Here is a 25,130-nt window from a genome sequence, read left to right as displayed (position 1 = left end):
TAGCATGTTTCTTCAGGGGGGGGGGGGGGATAGACGGTCAAAAGATGGCAGCGGGAATTATGCTTATAAGTAATAAGTGTTGGTATTTCCTTTATATTTCTGCCTTTTCTTAATCTTGACTCCCTCCCATCTTATGATATCTAGAGAAATATAATTTTCAATCTAAATATGAATGTAACATGGATTGCATTGTTAAATACTGTTTCTTTTCTCTGGTTTTTTTTTCTGAGAACATTGTTTTGATGTTAATTGTATAAGTCAATAAAAATAAAATTAAAAAAAAAAAAAAAGAACCTGGCAAGTACCCAAACACTAAGTCTATCCCATGTTACCGTTGCTAGTAATAGCAGTGGCTATTTTCTTCCAGGAACATTCCCATTTTGACCAAATCCATATTTTTGAAATTCAAAACTCGGGTCTTCATATGACTTCTCAGTATCTTATTTGCGATATCAAACCGTACTGTCTGATGATCACTGGTTCTCAGATGGGTACCTGTCTGGACATTAGAGACATTTATCCCCATTAGTGAGCATTAGGTTGGGTATCACACCCTCCCTCGTGGGTTCCATTACCATTTGTTTGAGCAGAGCCCTTTGAAGGGCATCCACTATCTCTCTACTTCTAGTAGATTCCGCAGAAGGGATATTCCAGTCCAATTCTGATAAATTAAAATCTCCAACGAGCAATGTCTTCCTTCTTTCCAACCTTTTGGATGTCTTTAACCAGATCTCGTTCCAGCTTTTCCGTCTGAGTCAGAGCCCTGTAGACCACACCAATGTAAATGAAAGCACTATTCTCTTTTTTCTTTTTTTTTTTTTTAAGACAGCACATAATGCTTCTTCCTTACCCCACATCCCTTGCATTTCAGTTGCTTGGATATTGTTTTTGACATAAAGAGTCACTCCTCCCCCTTTTCTGTCCTCTAATAAGTTGTAGCCCGGCAAGGCCGTATTCCAATCATGCGACTCTGTGAGCGGTTTTACTGTCTTGCGTAGTAAAACAGTGTTCCTGGGTGTGATGTCGGGTAGGATTTTCCGAAGGTGTGAGTGGTTTGTTTCAAAAGGGGGGGGGGGGAGAGGGTAAGAGTAGTAATAAAAAAAAAAAAAAAAAGCTTGGGAGCCATCTGCAAATTTTTAGGAGCCAGGGAAATTTCTTTTCCCCCTTGACTTTGGTTTTGCTTTTTTGGTCTACTTTTTGTGTTTCTTTTCCTCTTTTTTTTTGTTGCTGCTTATTCTGCTTTTTTATATTTTTTTGACTCCTTGCTCACCCTCTTCCCCAGTTTTTTTCCCGCTTCTTCTTTTAGCCTTCTCTTCCTCTTGCTGATCTGTCCCCTTTCTTCTTAGCCTGTACCTCTCCCCACCTTCATTCCTTCCCTCCCTCTCTAGCCTCTGCGTGCAAAGGCCCAGCTCCCTCAGGCTTAGCTGTGGTCATAGCAGTCATCCCCCCCCCACCCCCCAAAAAAAAACCTCTGGCCCGGCCGCAACAGTGGCAGCAATTCTGCCGTGTAACTGAGCCCCACTACAGGGCCCCCCAGCTGTTTCCTTCCACCCCACCCACTAAGACAGATACCAGATACCTTTAGCTAACGTGGCACCCAGAATTTTTATCCAGCTCTGTCTGTAGGAATAAATTATACACAAAAAGCAAGGGAAAGCAGCTCTAGAACGAAAGGTTAAGGTACGAGGCTGGCACGTGGTGGGCTCAGGAGTAAGGTAAGGTGGGCTCAGGAGTAAGGTAAGGTGGGCTCAGGAGTAAGGTGGGCTCAGGAGTAAGGTAAGGAAGTATTTCATCACAGGAATACAGCAATACCAGAGACCCCCCGCCATCCTGCTTTTGAGGACTTTCGTCATATATCTATCTATCTATCTATCTATCTATCTATCTATCTATCTATCTATATAGAGAGAGAGAGATACATTGCTGCTCTCTCAGGACCATTGCTAGGAAGGGAACAGGTGTCTCTGGCACACACAGATGCTGTCTGTGTGGGTATGGTACTATAGTTTTATGGTATATGGCCATGGGTATCATTTCCATACATCTAAAGACATTTTGAACTTTTTTTTTTTTTTTAACTCCGTGAGGATAATTATCAAAATAGGGGAATATATATATATATATATATATATATATATATATTTTATTTTATTTTTTTTTTTAATTTTTTTTTTTCATGGTTAAGAGCCACTTGTTCAGTAGATATCCTTGGTCATCTTACACCACCTGGTTTGCCTCTAGGTCCTCGGCCGTCCTTTATCCATCAAGTGGAAATGAGATTTGAGTGATGACATGGGGTATTCCACGATGAGTCTTCTCTTCTTGTCTCTTTGCACAGGTAGAGTGATTCGGAAGGCTCTGTCCTTTACAGTCGGGGGGACCATTGCTGTGTTCCTTGGTGGTCTCACTTCCTTTTATGTGGCTACTCTACATGAAAATGATCTGTGGTTCTCCAATATTGAGGTAGAGGATCATTTCCCTTTTTATTTACTGAGTTGCAGTATTTTTAGGAACACAGATGATGTAATATACTCTCTAGGTCTTTTGGGCTCACACATATAGTCCTCCCTAGCTCTTGTAGCAAAACGTATATGATGGAGGAAAGCAGGGACTTTCAGTACACTTCTTTATTTGTATTTAGTTTACCCCTTATTCAGCCTATTGTTAACTGGATATTTAGCAGAAATTGTGTAAAATAATAATAATGAAACATAATTTATTTATTTTTACATTTTTCTATACCGTCATTCAGTGGGTACCGTCACGACGGTTTACATTAAGGCACATAAGTGATCAAAACAAGAGATATGTTCAGCTACCTTAACTCTGTTTCCCGCCTCTGTACAATAAATCCCACTTCAGCCCTTCTGTATTATTTTATTTCCACTTGATATTCCGCCTTTGCCTAGGCAAGATACAAGGTGGGAATGCAAAAGGAGATGTGAATTGTACTGCGTGAGTCTGGGGCTGGGAGGAGGGGTTGCTATACGCAGTCCCAGTTATGCATCCACTGGGTGTCCAGATTTGTTAGGGGGGGTGTTCTGTCGCCCAATGCCCATTTTATATCTGAGAAATTCTTCACTCCAATAAGCTTGGTTCCTCACTCGCGCTTTACCAGGACGTCACAGCACCAATAAGATCTTAATCTCCTACCCACACAGAATGTAACCAATTGTTTTATGTTAGTGTCCTGCTAGACTAGGATTTTTTTTTTCCTTCAGCGTTGCTATGCGATCAAGTACAGCGCTAGCAATCGATGAAAAGGCAGCAGAAATTCATAGAAAAATCTGGAAGTGTAGATTCTCCGTCTCGTCATTCAACCTGCCTTCTCTGCTGGAAACCTGTCACTTTGCACTAACATGTTGGCACCAAAACAGGATTAGAAAAGAGAAGGCTTAAGAGTGGATAAGATTAAATTGGAAGGTTTCAAGAAGTGAAGCAGCTTGTCCTTTGATCTTGGCATCATGCAGTACCCTTTCTGTGCTGCAGGATATGTGCCAGGAGCTCTGAAAGATGATTTGTGTGACGGGCTAGTGCCAGTGATCTACTTCAGACACTTGCCGGATCACCCAAAGACGACAGTCCGGCTAACTGCGTGCAACAAACAGTGGCTTTATTCTCCTTTAACACCTGTTTCTCCACTGATATCATCACAGATCCATGCCCCTGCGGCACCAGGTGACAAGTACATCTAGTATTTAAACACAGGCTGGCATAAACCCTATGCAGTGAACAAAACAACTCTTTTTGCTGTCCCCGTCATGGTTCTTACCCCCAATAGCAGGCTTTCCAGTCTTCTTACATAGATGTGCCTCCATCTGGGGTGACAGCTCTTGGCTTACCACAGTCTGACTGGATGCTACTCATCGGGGAACCCCCCTGCTACCTTGGCAGTCTCTTCCTCAAAGTCGGACACTATTCTCGAAGTAGTTTGCCTCACTTGTAACCCCCAATTACTGGCATGTTCCTCTGCCATCAGTTCCTTCCTCCTAACTAGCTTTATGTAAATATTTCTGGGACTACAGCTCCCAGAAGCCTCCTCTGTCCCCCTCTTAAGGCAGCATTGCCTCTAGCATTCTTTTTACAACACTGTCTGTGTTTCTAGCAGGCTGCGTTTTCCCCATCGCTAGACGGTCACAAGGCTGTGTGAGGTACCCACCTCATTACAACCTGGAATAACTACATCCGTGTGAAGAAGCGCTCCACCCACGTGGACTGTGCCAGACTTGAAAACAGCAGGAGATTTAAGTTCCCGGAAAACCCCTCATGTTAACACTGTTAGACATGGAACAGTGCTTACAAAATAACAGGTGGGGGAGACAACACGGGTCATGGAATCCTGAAAAACTGGCAAAACCTTTCGTGTGCCCTGTTTGAAGATGTGCCGCGTGATTATGATGTCAGGCCATCATTGCCCTCCATTCAGAGATTTCAGTCACCGGCACCAGGGCGGTCTGTCAGAGTGACTCCGATGATGCTCCCGAGGACCCGGACCCAGGGGTACTTGCAGGTCAGGGGGCACCAGCGCCTGGGGATACTTTACTGAAAGATGATCCAGGGGTCCCTAGTCTCGGGTCCACCTGTTCTGAAGGGAGGAATTGGAGGTGTTGCTGCCCTTAGCCTTTCAGGTGTTGGGCGTTAAAATGCCCCAAAGTGACCCGGATTTGGAGGAAGAGGATCCCATCCTGGATGGGGTAAGAGGTCCCCCGGCTTCCTTTCCATACTATAAGGCGGTTAAGAAGTTAGTGGATGCAGAGTAGGGGATGCCTGATGCTTAACTGAAGGTGGGGAGGACCTTGGGGAAGCTCTATCCCCTTCCAGAGGAGGTCTTGGAGTGTTTTGACCTCCCTAAGGTCGATGCGGCAGTGTCCGCAGTGACTAAGTGGACCACCATTCCCGTGGCATTGAAAGATATGCAAGACTGCAAATTGGAGGTTCACCTCAAACAGATCTTTGAGGTCTCTGCGCTGGGTTTGCGTGCGGCGATTTGCTCAAGCTTTATGCAGCGGACTTGTCTCCGTTGGGTGCAGCAGCTGCAGGACCTGCTCCCGAAGTCGGGGGAGCAAGCAGATAGTGTCGAGCGAATAGAAATGTCAGTTGCATTTGGGGCAGATGCCCTCTATGATTTGGTGTGTACGCCCTCCAGCGCTATGGCTTCGGCTGTCGCATCCAGACGGTTGTTGTGGTTGCGTAATTGGTCAGCGGACGTCTCCTCTAAGATGCAGTTAGACTCTTTGCTGTTCAAGGGGCGTCTGTTGTTTGGGGACAACCTTGAGCATCTGATTCAGTCGCTTGGGGAGAATAAGCCACTATGGTTACTGGAGGACAGACTTATGGCGAAGAGGTTTTTTCAGATCTGTTCGCTTCTCCGTACCAACAGGAGATCTCGGCCGATGCAGGCTCCCTCTGCTCCTCAGAGGTCGTTTTCCCCTAGAGGGCATAATTGGAGGCTGTCCTTTCGGGGGGCCCGTAGGCCGTTTCGGGGTGCTGCAGGAAGATCTGCAGCCAGTGGCAAGTTCTCGCAATGAAGCGAGGCCGGTCCACTCCGTCGTTCCTATTATAGGAGGTCGCTTGACGCAGTTTTATGACGAGTGGGCCAACATCACACAGGATCAGTGGGTTCTCAGTATAATAAGAGACTGCTACATATTAGATCTCGAATGGACCGAGCAAATTCTATTTCTAATTTCACTTTGTGGTCCGGGGCACAAGCAAAAGGCGGTACAGGAGACTTTAGGCCACCTCCAGGAATTGGGGGCAGTCATTCCAGTGCCCGCAGTGGAGCTCCGAAAGGGACGTTACTCTATTTATTTTGTGGTTCCAAAGAAGTAGGGCACATTTCGGCCCATCCTCGATTTGAAGAGAGTGAATACCGCCCTCAAAGTTCCCCGCTTCCGGATAGAAACCTTGCGTTCGGTGATAGCTGCGGTGCTCAAGGGGGAGTTCCTGGCTTCTCTGGATCTTACGGAAGCCTATCTGCACATTCTGATTCGCTCGGAGTCCCAGCGTTTTCTTCGCTTCATGATCCTGGGACAACATTTTCAGTTCAGGGCACTTCCTTTCGGACTGGCCACAGCCCCACGCACTTTCACCAAAGTGATGGTGGTGGTAGCGGCGGCACTTCGGAAGGAAGGTCTCCTGGTGCATCCTTATCTAGACAACTGGCTGATCAGAGCAAAGTCGGCAGATCTATGTCTACAGTTGATTCACAAGGTTTGCAATGTTCTCCACTCTCTTGGCTAGGTTGTGAACATGGCCAAGAGTCATTTGACCCCGACACAGTCCCTAATCTACCTGGGAGCGAAGTTTGACACCCGGTTAGGTAAAGTGTTTCTGTCTGAAGAAAGGGTGCTATCTTTCCAGAACAGAGTTCAGTTGTTGCAATTACAAATTCCCAGAATATGGTATTATTTGCAGGTCTTAGGGTCCATGACTTCAACCTTGGAGTTTGTTCCCTGGGCTTTTCTCCATATGAGGCCATTGCAGAGGGCGCTTTTGGTGTGTTGGAAGCCGAGCTCAGAGGAGTTTTACCTGTCCCTGTCCCTGGAGGGGGAGGCCAGAGAGAGTCTATCTTGGTGGCTTCAGTCGGTCAGTCTTCTCCACGGAATGGATCTCGAGGTCCCGGATTGGGTGGTGGTGATGACCGACGCCAGCCTTTCCGGCTCGGAGGCGATTTGTCAGCGCCATTCCGTCCAGGGCATTTGGTCTACGAAAGAGTCTGCATGGTCTATCAACCAGTTGGAGACCCAGGGCAGTGCGGCTTGCGTTGAGGGAGCTGTTGCCGCTAGTGAAAGGTCACTCGGTCCAGATCTTGTCAGACAATGCGACGGCAGTGACGTATATCAATCGGCAGGGCGGTACCAGGAGTCAGGCGGTAGATCAGGAGGCTCAACTCTTGATGTGTTTGGCGGAGGTCCATCTAGAGCAGATAGCGGCGTCTCACATAGCCAGCGTCGAAAATATCCAAGCGGGTTTTCTCAGTCACCCTCGCCTAGACCCAGGAGAGTTGGAGTTGGCAGAGACTGCAATGCAGCTCATCCAGAGACGTTGGGGGTCTCCTCACATAGATTTGATGGCGACTCGTCAGAATGCCAAAGCGGTGCGCTTCTTCGGTCGAAGGAGATAGGCATCGACGTGCTGGTTCTCCCTTGGCCACAGAGGGTTCTGCTTTACGTGTTCTCTCCTTGGCCTCTGGTGGGTAGGGTGTTGCGTCTCATCGAGAGACATCACGGGGAAGTGATTCTGGTTGCGCCGGAGTGGCCTCTGCGTTCGTGGTTTGCGGATCTCATCAACATGGCAGTGGACGGTCTGATTCGTTTGGGACGTCTCAAGGGCCTTCTTCGGCAGGGTCCCATATTTTTGCGACCAGGTCGATCACTATTGTCTAGCGGCTTGGCTTTTGAAAGGCGGAGGTTAAGGAGTAAAGGTTATCTGGAGTCTTTGTTGCAGGCCAAGAGGCAATCTACTAATCTTGCTTATGTTAGTCTGGCGGGTTTTCGAGTCCTGGTGTATTGCTCATGAGGTTCGCGCCCTTCGGTCCTCCATCAATGAGATTTTGTCTTTTCTGCAGGAAGGTTTTGCTAAGGGTCTATCTCAGAGTTCCCTTAGAGTTCAAGTGGCAGCCTTAGGCTGTCTGCAGGGTAAAGTTGGTGATTCTGCTATTTCAGCTCATCTGGATGTGATAAGGTTTCTCAGAGGAAAGAATTTGAGACCTCCAGTTCGGAAAGTGTGTCCATCCTGGAACCTGAATCTAGCTCTATGGGATCTTTGTTCAGTGCCGTTCGAGCCTTTGCGGAGAGTGATGCGGAAGGACTTGACTCTCAAAGTGGGTTTTTCTGAGCGATTTGTTCCACTAGGTGGATTTCGGAATTACAAGCTTTGTCCTGTCGGGCTCCACTCCTCCACATTTCAGACTTAAGGGTCTCGTTGAGGACGGTGCCTTCCTTTTTACCGAAGGTCGTTTCCGCGTTTCATGTGAACCAGATGGTGGAGCTTCCCGCTTTTCCAGAGGGGGAGGCGTCTGCTCCCTTTGCGAGAGAACTCAAGAGATTAGATGTTCGCCGAACTCTTTTTTTGCTCTATCTTTAAATGACTAATGATTTCAGGAGATCGATCATCTTTTTGTCTTGTGGAGAGGCGCAAGCCGAGGTTCTAAGGCTTCCAAAGCTACTATAGCGCGCTGGTTGAAGGAAGCTATTGGTTCCACTTACATTACTGCTGGGCGACAGGTTCCGGAGGTCTTACGTGCTCATTCTACACGGTCTCAGGCAACCTCCTGGGCGGAGGTGATATTGGTATCTCCTCAGGAGATTTGCAGAGCTGCAACTTGGAAATCCTTACATACTTTTGCGTGACACTATCATATGGCTTTGGGGGCTTCTGGATCTTTTTCTTCTGGCGAAAGTGTTCTGCGAGCGAGACTCCCAGGGTAACCACATTTAGGGAGCTTTGGTACATCCCAGGCATCTGGACTGATCCGGGTACGTACAGAGAAAGGAAAATTTGGTTCTTACCTGCTAATTTTCGTTCCTGTAGTACCTCGGATCAGTCCAGAACCTACCTGTTTTTCCTGGAGGTGGAAAGTTGCTCGCTCAGCTGTAGTTTTGCCTTATGCGTACAGATTCATAGCAGTCTATTTATAGTTTTTCATGTTGACAAGAAGTTTCAGGTTTTACTTTTTTTTTTCTATTGATTCATTGGATTGAGAGTTGCAATTTTTTGCTTGGGTACAGATCTATACTGAGGAACTGAAGGTGGCACTAGGTTTATGTAGAGGGTCAGGCAAGTTTTTTTTCTCTGTCTCCACCTGCTGGCAGGGATGTATGAGCCCAGGAGTCTGGACTGATCCGTGGTACTACAGGAACGAAAATTAGCAGGTAAGAACCAATTTTCCTTTTTACGAAGACTTCCTTGTGATTCACATGAATATTTGAACAAGCTGAAAGTGACACAATATGGCACCAGCTTAATGAGGCGTGTTCAAACTTAACTTTTTGCAGAAATGGGCAAAGGTTACAATGTTGGAATTGATTGAACGCTTTTTCACTCCAGTTTTCTGTCAGGTAGTACAGCTGCACACACTTAAAATAGCTGTTCAAATTTTGGCACGTTTTTTCCAGGATAAAGTTCCATGAATCTGTGTGGGTCTCGTCTTGGTCCATTTAGTTCTCAAGATATTTTGGTAAAACCTTATTGCTGCTTTTAAATGATGCATTCATTTAAACTCTTGCTTTTGTAGCAAAACTATACTTTTACCAAGAGCTGCTGTTAATATGATGCTCTTAAAATCATTGCTTCCAACTATGGTATCTGTAATCAAAGGAGGAAGAAACTATATAGTCCAGGGGTGGCCAACACAAATCCTTGACTGCCACAAGCAGGCCTGGTTTTCAGAATATCCACAATGAATATGCATGAGAGAGATTTGCATGCAGTAGAGGCAGTGCACGCACATCTCTCTCATGCATATTCATTGTGGATTTCCTGAAAACCTGGCCTGTTTGTGGCTCTCGAGGACCAGAGTTGGCCACCCCATGATATAGTGATTAGCTCTTCTGATTTCCTTGGCTCACTTTTCTGTACATGCTGGGATTCAGGTAAACTCGGATATGCATAGGTGACAGCTCTGCAGCCTGCAAGCCCTTATGCTTTCCAATATACGGAACATTGGAAATAATTTGTAAAAGGGATCAATGACTCTCCGTCCATCTGTAGGCACAATAACTCTCCAAAAAAAAAAAGAATAGAAATTCACCAGATTTGGCATGCAGGAAGAATATGCTTTCTATGGGAAACGGAGGTTCCCTGTACGTACCAGGATCAGTCCAGGACACCTGGGTTGTGACTCCGCACCAGTAGATGGAGACAGAGCAAAACTGTCGGACTACGTCACATATGACCCTGTGTCAGTCACAGCCCCTCAGTCTTACTCTGTCTCCAGTAGATGGTGCAGGTGCGGTCACAGCTCCTGCCTGCCCTGGTTCTGGTACTCCGTCAGGGTCGGTTCTTTTTTTTCTTGATTTAGGCCAGTTTAGGGTACGGTGTTCTTAATTGGGAATTTTTGATTTTTCTAAATTGTCACTTACGACCCGTCCGCCCTGCCTCCCAGGGGGATTGTGAGGTTCTGAGGGGACCACCCCCCCTGGTTGAGGCCGCTGCTAGGGTCGAGGACCCGGCTTTCCTAGTAGCAGCGTCAGGGGTGACACCGGGGAGCCCGGTTCACTCACCCCTGCTGGATTAGGGCTCCAGGACCGTGGACAACGACAGGCGTTTTGTAAAAAAAAAAAAAAAGGTTTTTTGTTTTGTGCCGGCTCTCTGTTGCTTCGCGTCGCCGCTCTCGGGGTGGGGGGGGCCATTCGCTCAATTTTATTTTCTTTCTGCTGCCGTTGTTCCCCGTTTTCGCGCCGTTATGCCGGCATGCCTCGCGGCTCGGTCTGCCGGGCCTGCGGCTCGGCGCGCGCGCCTTGCATCCCGGGCAGAGAGGGGTCGTCCGGGGCGCCTCGGGGGGGCTCGTTTGCGACCCGCGCGATCACCGCCGCGCGGAGGGGGCGCGGTAGAGAGGCCCCAAGAGCTCTTCCCGCTAAGCGCAGGAGTGGCGGCCATTTTGGCCATGGGCCGCGAAATGGCGCGGGAAACGGCAGGGCCTTCGGCCTTGCCTCCCGCGCTTTCTCCTCAACGGATCGCTGCGGGGGGGGGGGTTTCCCTCGGGGGACCCGGGGTCCCCGGGGAGTCCCGCTGAAGATTCTTCAGACTCGGGCTCGTTTTCGGAGGACTTTGCGCTTTTGCTGCGCAAAGTCCTGAAATATAAAAAAAGCAAGCACGGCCAGAGTGAAACCCGCAAGGCTCCACCACAGAAAAAGTCCAAAAGGCCGTCGGGGATCGCGGAGGTGCCCCAGGGCGCTTCGCGGGGGAAGCGGCCTCCACGTGGCGTCCCACAGGAGGCGGACTCCGATTCCTCCCCTGGGGCGGACACTGATTCCCCTGAGGAGCCCCTAAAGGGGGCCGACGAGGTGGGAGCGGACGGATCCGCTCCGTCCGGCGCAGGAAAAGGATCACAGGCAGTGGAGGGAGATGATCCCAAGGTGGTCCGGCTATTCCGCAGGGAGGAACTGCCACCTCTAATTCCGGCCATTCTCCAGGAGCTGGGAATAGAGGCCCCTCCGGTGGTGGTTCGTCAGGAAGCGAACATGGATCCGGTCCTGTTAGGCCTCACGGGTCCGGCAGTTGCTTTCCCGTTTCATTTTTCTTCGGACATCCTGTTCCGGGAATGGGACACTCCGGAGTTGGGTTTGAAGGTCAGCAAGGCCATGGACAAGCTTTACCCGCTCCCGGAGGATGCGCTGGACCTTCTCAAACTTCCCAAGGTGGATTCAGCGGTTTCCGCGGTAACAAAGAGATCCACCATCTCGGTCACGGGAGCGACAGCCCTCAGGGACCTTCAGGACAGGAAGCTGGAAGTACAGCTTAAGAAGCTTTTCGAGGTTTCCGCGCTGGGAGTACGGGCCGCCATCTGCACAAATTTCGCTATGCGGACTAGCTTGCGCTGGGCTCAGGTTCTTCAAGCCAATGCGGATCTTTCCGCAGACGAGGCAGCGCAGGCGGATAGGTTGGAAGCGGCAATAGTATATGGCGCAGATGCGTTACACGATCTGCTGCGCACTTCGGCGAGGTCCATGGTGGCTGCTGTCTCGGCGTGCCGGCTCCTGTGGCTACGCAACTGGGCGGCGGATGGCTCTTCCAAGGCTCACCTCGGGGCGCTGCCATTCAAAGGTAAATTACTGTTTGGCAAGGAATTATATGATTTAATGATTTCCCTGGGGGAAAACAGGGCTTTCAGGCTGCCCGAGGATAGATCCAGGTCGCGGTCTTCGTTTTCGGCCAGGTCCCGCTTTCGTGGTCCCAGGAAGTCGCGTCCTCAAAGGTCGTCCGGTCAATCGTATAGGTCTTCATCCTCCCGTACCCCGCAGTGGCAGCAGCAGTCCTTTCGGGGGAAGCGCTTCGGAAGACAAGGGGGAGCCCCGGCGAGCGCAGGGGCCAAGTCTTTGCAATGAAATGTGGTCGGCCCATCTCCCGCCGCAGCCTCAGCACGCCGTTCCCAACGTCGGGGCGCGGTTGATGTCATTTTACGAGAGATGGGCCGGTGTAACGTCGGACCAGTGGGTCCTCAACGTGATAAGACACGGCTATGCATTAGATTTTGCTCGCACTCCAGCAGACAAGTTCCTTGTCTCGCCCTGCAAGGCCCCCGAGAAGAAGGCGGCGGTGCTAGACACCATCCGACGCTTAGAAGGCTTGGGAGCTATTTCCCCCGTCCCGGTCAACCAACACGGCAAGGGCCGTTACTCCATTTACTTCATCGTCCCAAAGAAAGACGGCACGTCCAGACCAATTCTGGATCTCAAAGGGGTAAACCGATGCCTTCGCGTTCCTCACTTCAAAATGGAGACGATTCGTTCAGTCATCGCCGCGGTACGGCCCGGCGAGTTCCTGGCCTCCCTGGATCTCACGGAGGCGTATCTTCACATAGGCATTCAGCCGTCGTTCCAACGCTTCCTCAGGTTCTGCATTCTAGGACGGCATTACCAGTTTCGAGCGCTCCCGTTTGGGCTCGCGACGGCTCCCGTACATTCACGAAGGTGATGGTTGTGGTGGCGGCGCAGCTGCGCCGGGAAGGTCTCCTGGTCCATCCTTACCTGGACGATTGGTTGATTCGGGCGAAGTCCGAGGATCAGTGTCGGATGGCAGTGGCCAGGGTCCTACATCTTCTGCAGTCCCTAGGATGGGTGGTCAACTTCAGCAAGAGTTGACCACCCTTCAGCAAAACCAAGGACTTCAAATATTCAGCCATTAATCATGCCATTTTTACATAGCATTTAATTTATTTGTATACCGTTCAACCGTTTATTCTTTCCTATCTCTTCCTTCTTATCCAAGTTCTGCTACCCTTGTTATTTGTAACTGCTCCTTCGATCACCACAGTTCTAGTTGATGTATTTAATGCACTCCCGTTTCATGTAAACCAGCAAGATATGTGCTCATGATTGCCGGTATATAAAAACCTTAAATAAATAAATAAATAAATAAATAAGAGTCATCTGACACCCACGCAGACCTTGAAATATCTGGGAGCCGTTTTCAACACTAAGCAGGGCAAGGTGTTCCTGTCGCACGAACGGATGTGCAAACTCAAGTAAGGCGCTTATTGTCTCTCCGCCGACCGCGGGTCTGCGACTACCTTACGGTCCTAGGGTCTATGGCTTCAACGCTGGCGCTGGTTCCCTGGGCTTTCGCTCATCTGCGACCATTACAGTCATCCTTACTATCCCGCTGGAAGCCGGTCTCGGAGGAATTCCATCTACCGCTTCCTCTAGCGGGACACGCGAGGTCCAGCATGCTCTGGTGGCTGGATCCCAGTCATCTGTCCTCTGGAGTCTCTCTTCTGGTGCCCAATTGGACAGTGGTGACCACGGATGCCAGCCTCTCCGGTTGGGGAGCGGTCTGCCTAGGGAGCTCGGTCCAAGGCCTATGGTCAGTGTCGCAAGCCCAGTGGTCTATCAGTCGCCTAGAGACCAGAGCGGTCCATCTGGCTCTGCAAGCCTTCCTACCGTTGCTGCGGGGAAAGGCAGTCCGAGTGTTGTCGGACAATGCGACCACCGTGGCATACATCAACCCCCAGGGCGGGACAAGGAGCCCCCAGGTGGCGGAGGAGGCTCAGCGCTTGATGGCCTGGTCGGAGCTACATCTCAGCAACGTAGCAGCATCTCACATTGCGGGAGTCGACAACGTTCAGGCGGATTTTCTCAGCCGTCATCGCCTGGATCCCGGAGAGTGGGAGCTGGGGGACGAAGCGTTTCTTCTCATTTGCGAAACGTGGGGTGTGCCCCACATGGATCTGATGGCCACGTGGCACAACGCGAAGGCCCCGCGATTTTACAGTCGACGTCGAGAACGGGGGGCAGAAGGCGTCGATGCGTTGGTGCTTCCCTGGCCGACGGATGTGCTGCTCTACGTGTTTCCCCCGTGGCCGATGATCGGCAAGATTCTACGGCGCATAGAGTTGCACTCGGCCAACGTGATTCTGGTGGCACCGGAGTGGCCGCGCCGGCCGTGGTTCGCAGACCTCGTCCAGCTGGCAGTAACGGCACCCCTTCGGCTCCAAGGAATGGCGGGCTTGCTCCATCAGGGCCCCGTCTGTTTGGAGGATGCGGATCACTTCTGTCTCGCGGCATGGCTTTTGAGAGGAATCGGCTGGAGAAAAGGTTACTCAGATGCGGTGGTAGCCACGCTGCTGCGTTCCAGGAAGCAGTCGACGTCTCTGGCTTATGTCCGTGTCTGGGTGGTCTTTGAGGAATGGTGCGTGCAGCGTGGGGTGGACCCCACTTCGGCTTCCGTCTCCGACATTCTGGCGTTCCTCCAGGCAGGTCTGGCGTGCAGTTCTCTACGGGTCCAAGTGGCAGCGCTTGCTTGTTTGCGAGGTAAGGTCCGTGGTACGTCCCTGGCTCTTCACCCGGATATTTCCCGTTTCCTTCGGGGTGCTAAGCACCTTCGCCCCCCATTACGTCTCCCTTGTCCGGCTTGGAACCTCAATTGGGTTCTCTCCGCGTTATGCGCGGCGCCGTTTGAGCCCTTGAAACGCGCAACTCTTAAGGATCTCACTTTAAAAACGGCGTTCTTGGTGGCGATTGCCTCGGCACGGCGTGTTTCCGAGTTACAGGCCCTGTCCTGTAGGGAACCTTTCTTGCGTATTTCCGATTCCGGAGTTTCTTTGCGGACGGTTCCTTCCTTTCTACCGAAAGTGGTGTCGTCTTTTCACGTGAATCAGTCGGTTGAGCTGCCCGCTTTTGCGGGCGGGGAGTCCTCTGTTCCAGAAGCGAGAGAATTACGGAAGCTTGACGTGCGGAGATCCCTCCTTCGATATCTGGAGGTCACTAATCCGTTTCGGGTCACAGATCATCTGTTTGTTCTGTTCTCTGGTCCAAAGAAAGGGGCCGCAGCATCACGCACAACGATCGCCCGTTGGCTCAGGGAGGCCATTGGTTCGGCGTACTTGGTGCGGGGGAAAACCACTTCCCGTGGGTCTGCGGGCTCACTCGACGCGATCTCAAGCGGCGTCTTGGGCGGAAGCTTATCAGGTGTCGCCTCAAGAGATTTGCAGGGCGGCTACCTGGAAGTCGTTGCATACCTTTATCAGGCATTACCGGCTGGATGTCCGGGCTACCAATTCCGGGGGATTTGGAGAGAGGGTACTCCGAGCGGAACTCTCTGCTTCCCACCCTCAGTAGGTTTGCTCTGGTACATCCCAGGTGTCCTGGACTGATCCTGGTACGTACAGGGAAAGGAAAATTAGTTTCTTACCTGATAATTTTCGTTCCTGTAGTACCAAGGATCAGTCCAGGATCCCGCCCGCAGTGCTGCGCTGAAGTAATGGAGAGTCCGCTCTTTGTTCTGAATTACTCTGTTCCGCTTGTTTAGCTCTCTCGGTTGGAGAGTCCGTTTCCAGGAGGGGTGTTTCTTTCCCCGTTCTATTAGCGGTTTATAGCTAGTTTTAGTTCTCTGGTTGTGTTCTACTTTGACATTCCGTATGACTGAGGGGCTGTGACTGACATAGGGTCATATGTGACGTAGTCCGACAGTTTTGCTCTGTCTCCATCTACTGGTGCGGAGTCACAACCCAGGTGTCCTGGACTGATCCTTGGTACTACAGGAACGAAAATTATCAGGTAAGAAACTAATTTTCCTTTGTGTTCCAAAAGAAACCCAACCCCCCTGCCTCACCCTTCCAGTACTTGGATACAGAGCAACACAGGTAGAAAGAACAGGGAAGAATAACCGAAGCAGCCGGCAGAGAATGGCACCAAAAAATACCTTCAGAACCACCTCCCTCGCATTTCTGAAGTCACACAAGCGTCTCCCCCAGCACACAAACACCTACATTCCCTCCACAGAGCCAGGGAAAGTAACCGAGGCAGCTGGAGACGGATGATTTCCAAGCCACTTCATCCCTGCCCTCCCCCCCACAACCTACACATATCTACAGCCAGACCAAAACAAATACACAACTCTGACTGGTATGTCTTGTACATTCTCCCCATCCCTCCCCACACCCCCCCACCTACACAGACAGAACCACATTCCTAAAAAAAACCACATAACCCACAACCTGCTATTCACCCAAACGCACACAGCCCTGTACGTCCGCCACCTCCCCACCTTCCGTAACTCCAGACGTACTCATGCACCCACCACAAACCCATCCACGTACACCCCTTCCATAAATCTAGTCGGAAAGCAGTTCTGAAGCCACGCCTCTGCATGTGTCCCCTGCTTGTTTATTCTGGTTTTGCACTTGGTAACATTATTTTTTTCCACTTCAGGGGGCCCCTGCCGTTCTTCCTAAGCTCACAGGCCATGCTGGAGCAGCTCAGGCAGGGGCCCTTCCCAGCCCGAGGGCTGAAGGAATGCATGCCCACAAGGTGCACCCTCGGCACGGCCGCTCATTGGCTGGTGAAGGGGGGTCCATCACGGCAGCAGCGGTCACGGCACGTCGCTGACAGCCACGGGGCTCACTCTTAAAAATAAAACGTAGCCCCTTCCGCTGCCATCTTCTCTGGGTGCAATATAAATTGCAGTTGCTTTTTTTTTTTTTTTCAATTTAGCAAGGGTGGGGTTTTGACTGTTTAATGTTTTTCTTAAAACATTGTTAACTTTTTCCACTGAACCACAGAACAGGAATATATTTCAACATGACCTTGATGATGCAACGCCTTTTTTTTTTTTTTTATCCCCCCTAACCGTTCAGTCGATGTCTGCCACATCCACCCCTCAGTTTGGTCCAGAGTTGCCTTCTGTGACATCCCCTGGATTTTTTTTTTTTGGCAACGTGATTGCGGAATAAGTTTCTTATAAACTTGGGTCTTACCCTTCGTTGTTTTTGGCCATAAATTCCCCAGACGCTTCTGTGAGAAAAAAAAATGCATAATAGCTGTTAGGCTTAAAAAGAGAAACTTTCCAGGCATCGAAGCGGATTGACCATAACGGTTCAGAGCAGTCTTTTATTCCCCACGACAACAGCAAAAACACTCGGCATGGTTTTACAAAGGAGAAGCAAGTGGCTGACCGGGGTGGACAGAGATAAAAAGCGTGACAGGAACCAGAATGGCGACCGCCCAGGCTGGAGAGCTATTGCCGCAGTTCGGCCCTTTGAACACTGGCCTTTTGTGAAGGAGCTAAGTGGATTAGCGATGGGAATATTACTGGGGCTCCTCCATGCTTGGGTCGTCCATTCTCTGCATGAAAACCTTCTTTGGTTTTCCCGTCTGGAGGTAAGCTCACCCTGGTTCGCATTCTTGTCAGCATGCGATAGGGAAATTCCTGCGAGGAATAAACGCACCGGGGGCTGAGGCTCTGGAATGAGGGGTGAAGGGATGAGTGTGAGAGGGGTAGACAGACATAATCCAAGGAAAAGTTTATTTAAAGAAAAGGTGGTGGGTGCAGAGAGCACCTCCCCTGTGGGAGAGGAGGGGGCAGTATCTGAATTCAAGACAGGATGGGATAAGCACAGGGGGGGGGGGGGGTGTCTCTGGGGAGTGGGGGGTTGCTAGGAATTGTAAAGCTGAGGCCTGGCAGAGGAGATGGGCCATATGGTCTTTACCTGCTCTCATGCTCTGTGTTGCTGTTAATCACGCTAGGCAGGAGCTGGAATAAAAATGCTTACTGCGGATTTATGTTTAGTTTAGGGAGCGCTGGACGTTCGGCTTTCCTGACAAGCAAAATAACAGCAAATGAAAAATAGGCTGCTTGATGTGCTGGTGTTTTAGTTGTGTTAGAGCTGGTGTGGTAGTGGTTAAGGTGTGTTTTCTTTTTTACTTGGCGTCGCAGAGGCTTAGAGATGAGGATAAATAAGTAACTCTAATTTCCCTCAGAAAGATACTAGGACTGCGGTGTCATAAGCTCTGTCAAACTGACTGCACCCATATTATGTACTCCATTCATATTTGCTCTGTTTCAAACAGTGTTTTAGCTGAACCTAAGCTTAGATTTTTTATTTTAAACATAGGTGTAGATATGCAAAAGATTTAGGCACCTAATTTAAGGAATAAGGCACGTGGATCTGCATAAATAAACCACCTGGACCGGATGATATATGTGCCCTATTGTAAACCATTATGATAGTAAATAACTTAATGACTGTATATAAGAACTTTTAAATAAATAAAATAAATAAATAAACATTTCCTAAAATAAGGTCCCTAAATCATGGGTGGGAGTGCACTCAGGTCAAGGGTCGTACGTTAGGAACCTCAATATAGATGAATATAGGCCTAAATTTAGGTTGCTAAGTTAAGTACATTTTCATCCAAAAATCTCAAGTGCCTCGCTTTGGCTGAAATTTCTCCTCTGACCAGCCCTCTGCTTTCTTCAAATATCAGCTTGAAAATAATTTTGCAGTCAAGCCTCCCACTTCAGTTTTCTAAAACAGAAAACCCTTCTTAGCACACTAATGTTGTCATGGCCAACTCTTCCGATCTTTTGCCTCTGTTTTTATTGCCTTGCATCTTAAAGTACAAGAAAGGTTTGAGAGAATGAGATTAAGGATTTTGGAAATCGCAGGGGAGGAATTTCGTGCTCCCCATGTGTATTACAGAATAGGAAGTGCGCCTTCCAACAAACGTACACTGAATGTTAAAAATAATTAAGTCAGTATTGAGTAAGCCGGCCAGCAGCCAACTATTTAGCAGGTCAAGTCTCCAGCTGAATATACTCGTCTCGGCCAGACCGGATAACTTGCCCGTTAGACGGCTTACTCAATATTTGTAAAAAAAAAAAAAAAATAGTGCCCAGCTGCCGCTAATCTCCACCGCCTGATCCCACACTATTTTACATTTCCTAGCATGTAGCCAGAAGGACTCAGGACCAATGGGTATTGTACTCTTCTGCTAGCAGATGGTAGACGGAGTCAGATTTCAAAGCTGACGTCACTGTACATATACCCATGCAGGAAGCTTAGCTATACTGTATTTTCCCGTCTCCCCTGCCCACCACTAATGTTCCCTCTTCACCAACTTGGTGAAGCCATCGTGTCTTCTCTGGCTGTCCCCCTAGAACCATAAGTGCTGCTGCCCACCACTAATGTTCCCCATACACGCGTGCAGCTTAGAGGGAACTAATGTTCCCTCTAAGCTGCACGCGTGTATGGGAAAAATACTACGCTCATGCACGTGTGCGGTTGTGCACAACTTTTCCTGCTGGCACATACAACTCACCTCCCTCCCAGTTGAGGAAGCCTGGCTAGACCATGGCAATGCCCATCCCGCCACAGCCCGACGTACAGAACGGGGCCTTGGCGATGCCCAACTTGCCAAGGCCTGAAATGCAGAGGAGGCTGGCAGTGCTTTGGCGATGCCCATCCCACCACGGTCCGAAGTGAAGAAAAGGCCGGTGGGGCCATGGCGCAGGTCACCCTACCACAGCCTGAAGTGCACAGGAGGCCATGTGTGTGTGTTGGCATTAGAACTTGTGTGTCTTTACGAGAGCCTGTATGTGTGAGGGTCTGTGTGCATGCATGTGTGAAAACTTGTGTGCATGTATGTATGTTTGTCTGTGTGAGAGCCTGCGGGTGTGTGCATGTGTCTGTACCTAAACCTATGTGCCAACATATGTATGAGCCTGTGTGCATGTGTATGTCTGTAAAATCTGTATGTGTGTGTGTTTATCTATGTGAGTGCCGGTGGGTGTGTAAATATGTCTGTATGACAGCCTGTATATGCAGGGCCGGCGGAAGCACTAGGCGATCGCCTAGGGCGCTGAGCATTAGGGGGCGCCGAGCCGCTGACGGCCAATAGCCGCCGGTGGACGTCATCCCAATGGCAGATACACACAGCAAGAAGATCGCAGGGCCGTGGTACAGTCGCGTCTAAACATGCTGGTGCTCCTCCTCCTTCCTGCCCGCGCGGCCCCGGAAGAAAAATGTTGCCGGAGCCGCGCGGGCAGGAAGGAGGAGAAGCAAGGAGGAGGAGCATCAGCCAATGCAGGAACTTCTCCTCCTTCCTGCCCGCGCGGCCCCGGAAGAAAAATGTTGCCGGAGCCGCGCAGGCAGGAAAGAGGAGGAGCATCAGCCGCATGCCGGAAGGAGGAGAAGCATCTGCCACGTTCAGAAGAGGATCAGCGCGGCTCGAGAAGACCGGGGCCGCTGCAGAGCCCATCCTGCAGTGGCCCGTGAAGAGGAGGCCCAGAGGTGAGAGAGAGAGACTGAGGGTTTGTACAGTGTGTATGTGTGCGTGTATGAGATGAGTTGAGAGACTGTGTGTGTGTGTGTGGGAGTGAAGACCTGAATGTTTGCAGAGACAGCATGGGAGAGCCTTTGTGTGTGTGAGAGACAGCATGTGGTAGTGAGAGCCTGTGCTTGAGCAAGACAGCATGTGGGAGTGAGAGAGAGCCTGTGTGTGTGTGTGAGTCAGCATGTGACAGTGAGAGCCCGTGTGTAGGAATGATTGTATGAGAGAGAGCATGTGACAGTGAGAACCTGTGCTTGAGCAAGACAGCATGTGGGAGTGAGAGTTAGACAGCATGTGCAAGAGAGAGACTGTGTATAAATGATTGTATGAGGGACAGCATGTGAGAATGAGTGTATGTGAGAGAGAGAAAGCATGTGAGAATGAGAACCTGACCGTGTGTTTGAGGGAAGCAGACAGATGGAGAGAAAATAAATATGTTATAAAAGGAATTGGCAAAAAAATAAGAAAGGGAAGGTGGAAAAAAAAAAGCCTGTGACCAACCGATTAGAAAACTAAGATCAGACAGCAAATGTAAAAAGAAATAAATTACTTTTTACTGATTGGAACATGTAATCTTTGGGAATGTGCAAGAGTAGCACTTTCTCTATGCGGATCTCACAATGTACGAGATCAGCATAGAGGAACTGGAAGCCCATGGGGCCTGCACAGAGGACGCAGCAGAATGGGCTTCAGTGCCAATAGCAGCAATCAGCACCTCCGCAATAGCCATACAGCGGCAGTGACAGTGGCAGCAGAAGAATGAGAGAGGCTCTGAGGTTGCTGGCAAAAGAAAGAGAGGGGGTCTCTGCCTTTAGTGTGTGCATGTGTATGAATGGGAGTCTGCCTGGGGGTGTATGTGTGTGAATGCATGGGTGCCTGCCTGAGGGTGAGTCTGTGAATGAGAATGTATGGGTGTCTTCCTGGGGTTTGTATGTGTGAGAATAGGTGCCTGCCTGTTTGTGGTGTATGGGTGTGTGTGAGAATAAATTGGTGCCTGCCTGGGGGTCTGTGTGTGTGAGAATGAATGTGTGCATGCCTGGGGGATGGGGAGGGAGTGGTGTGAAAATGAATGGGAGCCTGCCTGGGGTTCAGTGTGAGAATGACTAGGAGCTTGCCTGTGTGTGTGTGTGTGTGAGAACGAGTGGGAGCTTGCCTGGGAGTGTGTGTTTGTGTGTATGTGAGGGAGCCAGTGAGAGTGAGAGCATGAGTGTGTATGAGAAAATCCAGGGGAGTAAGAGTTTGTGTGGGGGTGTGTGTGGAGGGGGAGAGAGTGCCTTAGAGCCTGAGTGTGTCAGTGTCTGTGAGAGCGAGAGGTTATGGTGGGTATAAGAGCATGAATGTGTATGTATGTGACAGTGTATGTGTGAGAGAGAATGGACATGTGAGTATGTGTGAGAGAGAGAGGATAACCTCGTAATCCTCAACAATATAAGGGTGACTGGAAATCAAGAGCTCCCACATATGGACAGCAGGGGCTTTTTAAAATCCTTATTAATTTTAATTATTGTGTGTTATTTGATATATGTACTGTTTTGAAATATTTTATTGGTGTTTGGGAAATTGTAAAAAATGTATATGATTTTAATTAATAGAAATTCTATTTATCAGTAGTTTTAAAATATTTTATTAGTATGGTTTTACTATTATAACTGATGCTTTGTTTCTTGATTTTATTTGTTTTATGAGGAATGGTTGTTCTGTTTTTCCATTGCTAATACACAGTCTGGCTTCTTGGGGTTTCCATTTCAGTTTTTTCTAATTTGTGCTCCTTTATTTTGTATTCTGTATTTGGTGAGGGTGTGTAACCATGATGAGAGATTCTGCTATCATATAGTGTCTGTATAGAGATCTATAGCAATTGGGTTTGTTTTGTTTCCTCAGTAGGTGGTGTATTGGTATTCTAGGACCCAGTGTAATATTTACCCTTGCTTATTCACAGGTAGGGTTATTGTTGTTTGAGTCCTTGGTGTTATTACTGTTATGTTATGATGGGATTGCAGTATAGATTTTGGGTGTCTTTTTTGCGGTGCTTTGTGTTAGTTCACAATGTGCCTGGCAGTGGAAGGTGTTTGTGCTGCTGTTACTGTGAGGTGACACCAGCATTTGAAAATATCTTTTACTATGATGAGCTGTAAGGGAAACATCCAAGCTCCATTGTTTGGGGGAATTTCAGTGGATGCACAGAGTTACAGAACTGGAGGTGCAGGATTTGTATTGACATTCTGTCCCTTCCTATATATTCCAGACTTCACTCTCATAATCCATATAGAATTAGTTGAATGAGGCTATCAAATAATTTTATAGTAGTTTTACTAGAAGTGTGAAACTGGCCAGCTTTTTAAAATAATGCAGAGGACCCTTTGGACTTTTTTTAACAACACTTTTTTTTATAACCAATTTTAAAGCAGGATCCATGCTATAGAGGTGGGTGTGATGAAGAAATGTCATTTTGGCTCCCCCCCACCCAAAACAAATTCTTCTGTCTAGAGATGCCACTGATTTTCTGTGGCACACAAATGCATTGGCCCCTGGGCGCCGGAGACCCTTGGTGCGCCACTGGGTGCGAGCCATATGGGGCCGCAAGTGGTGGCAAAGAGGAGTGGAGATTTGGCGGGCCGCAAGCAGTGCCCAATCTGCTTGCGACCCAGAAAACCCCAGTCAGCGGGCGTGATTGAGAATGAGGTAGGAGTCGGGGCCGAGACCGGGGGGGGGGCGCAAGGAAGAAGGCTCGCCTAGGGCGCCAAATCCCCTTGCACCGGCCCTGTGTATATGTGAGAGCCTGGGTGTATGTATGACTGTGTTTAGAGACTGTGTGTCTGTGAGACCCTGTGTGTGTGTGAGAGCGATTGCCTTTGAGAGCCTGTGTATGTGAAAGCATTGGCATGTATATGAGAGAGGGAGTGTCTGAAAGAATGACTGTGTTAGTATGTGTATGTGAGTGAGGGAGAGAGAAGATAGGGCCACACAAACTTATCTCCCCTAATGCATGATAATCTCAGGGTGACCAGAAATCAAAAGATCCTAGCAATGGAGAGCAGATTTTTTAATCCTTATACATTTTAATTATTGGGTGTAATTTGATGTTTCTATTGTTTTTAAATATATTTTTTAAATATTAGAACATTATTTATTGGATGTTTTATTCATCAGAGGTTTTGAAATATTTTACTGGTGTTTTGGTAAATAGGACAAATTTTATACAATTTTTTAAAATTATTGGATGTTGGTTGGCTGTTTTGACATTCATTATTTTATTAGCATTGTTTTAATATTATGAAGGCTGTTTTATATCTCTGATTTTATTGCTTGATGTTTTGAGAGGAATGATGATATTTCTATTTTCCACTGTTACACTGCATAACACAGTTGGGCTTGTGGTTTCCAATTCAGCTTTTGTTGGCACATTTCTAGCCTGTATTAGGTGAGGGCCTGTCTGTATTTTTAATGCTCCATGTCTTGTGTAACTAATCCTTGCTGTGAAAATGATGGTACTTAACACTGGCTTTTATGGCATGATGGTCCTCTCTTCCTCATTTCTATTGTAAACAGAAGCTTGCTCTATATTAATTTCTTTTGCATCAGAAAGCTCTTTTGAATGTTCTTGCAGAAAATATTTTTCATTCACATATTTTATTGTAACTGCTGTTAGGAGATTATTTTAAGGGATTAGCTAATGTTCCCTCTAAGGACTGGGTTGCAGTGAGCATACATTTGATAGGCTTTTTGCATCAAAGAAAGTAGTGCTCGCAGGGTAATGTAGGAGGGAGGACTGGGCTCTAGGGCACCTGACAGCAGCGCATTTTCTGGTGCACCACCAGCTTCAGCAGTCATCCTACGCCCCCGGTGATTCTCGAGCAGAGATGGCCAGATAACTTTATCCAGCTAGTTACTGGCCAGGTAAATGTAAACCACGCCTGGAAACTCAACACCCCCTCCTTTTTAATCTGGTTAAGTTTTAGTGATGTAGTGACTTACACGACTGAAACACAGCTGTTCAGCAGGGGGCGGGGGCCGGATTTAAACCTTTTAAGTTTTGTGCAGCTGGGCAAATCCCTTTTTGAATGTTCACCTCAGTAACTTTTAAGGCACAAATAGAATTCTGTCCCCCTCCTGGAACATCCCCTGCCCTCCGGGTAAAAAGTGGGATGGCAGAGCGTGTCCCAGGAGCAGGACTGAATCCTGTCTAGGGAGGCCGATACTAAGCGCAGACCAGACAGAATTATGCAGGTAAGTCTCTGGCTGGAGAAAATGTTATCCTAAAGTTTACCTAGTTACTTGTAGGTAGAGCTGCCAACTGGCTCCAGATTTTCGGGACAGGTTGATCCAGTCCTGGTTTTACTCCCCTGCATGCTGGTACTTATTGTCTTGCTTTTCTTAGGGAATGCAATAGGGAAATCAGAATAAATCTCAGCATGCAGTGGGGTGAAACCTGAACTCTATCAACCTGTCCTGAAAATCTGGAGCCAGTTGGCAAACCTGCTTGTAGGTGAGTAATAAAATATTTAATAATAATGAGTGTATTTAGCAATAGCCTTATCCAGATAAGTTCCACCGAAAAAGGCTTCATCTTTTAATGAGGTGACTGGATAGGGCCTATAGTTCCACAAGTATTTCTTTCTAGTTTTTGGGGGTTTTTTTAATGTTTTTTGGCGCTTAACTGGCTATATAATTTGAATAAAACCATTTAAGGTGAAAGTTATCTTTGTACACGTCCTTAGATAGCTTTAAACCATCTTAGGTTCAAACAGAGTGATTAGATCTGAAAGCTGTCCGATAACATCAGCCTAGCCTAGAGAGTCCATCAGGCTAGGTTGAGAGAACATTGTACAAATCTCATCGTTGAGAGAGTTTCCTCAC

The 25,130-nt window shown here is 48.5% G+C and overlaps 1 protein-coding gene across 10 annotated transcripts in view; it reads left to right on the top strand.

Annotated features, from left to right (window-relative positions):
• DPY19L3 (dpy-19 like C-mannosyltransferase 3) overlaps positions 1 to 25,130 on the top strand; it is a 109,712-nt gene that overhangs the window by 5,061 nt on the left and 79,521 nt on the right. For 8 of the 10 annotated variants that reach the window (XR_003857695.1, XM_029608422.1, XM_029608425.1 and 5 more), the window contains one exon: positions 2,339 to 2,463. The exons of 1 other annotated variant lie outside the window; for it this stretch is intronic. Coding sequence is in view for 7 of the 9 variants with exons in the window: in XM_029608422.1 (XP_029464282.1) it covers positions 2,339 to 2,463 (125 nt within the window). In the remaining 2 variants the exon portion in view is untranslated. Of the gene's footprint in view, positions 1 to 2,338; positions 2,464 to 24,739; positions 24,760 to 25,130 lie in introns of those variants that run through there. One more of the 10 variants, XM_029608429.1, reaches the window with a different exon arrangement.

The sequence above is a fragment of the Rhinatrema bivittatum genome, chromosome 7 (genome assembly GCF_901001135.1).
Source record: "Rhinatrema bivittatum chromosome 7, aRhiBiv1.1, whole genome shotgun sequence".
NCBI classification, from domain to species: Eukaryota; Metazoa; Chordata; class Amphibia; order Gymnophiona; family Rhinatrematidae; genus Rhinatrema; species Rhinatrema bivittatum.
This window is presented reverse-complemented; position numbering and strand designations above follow the sequence as displayed.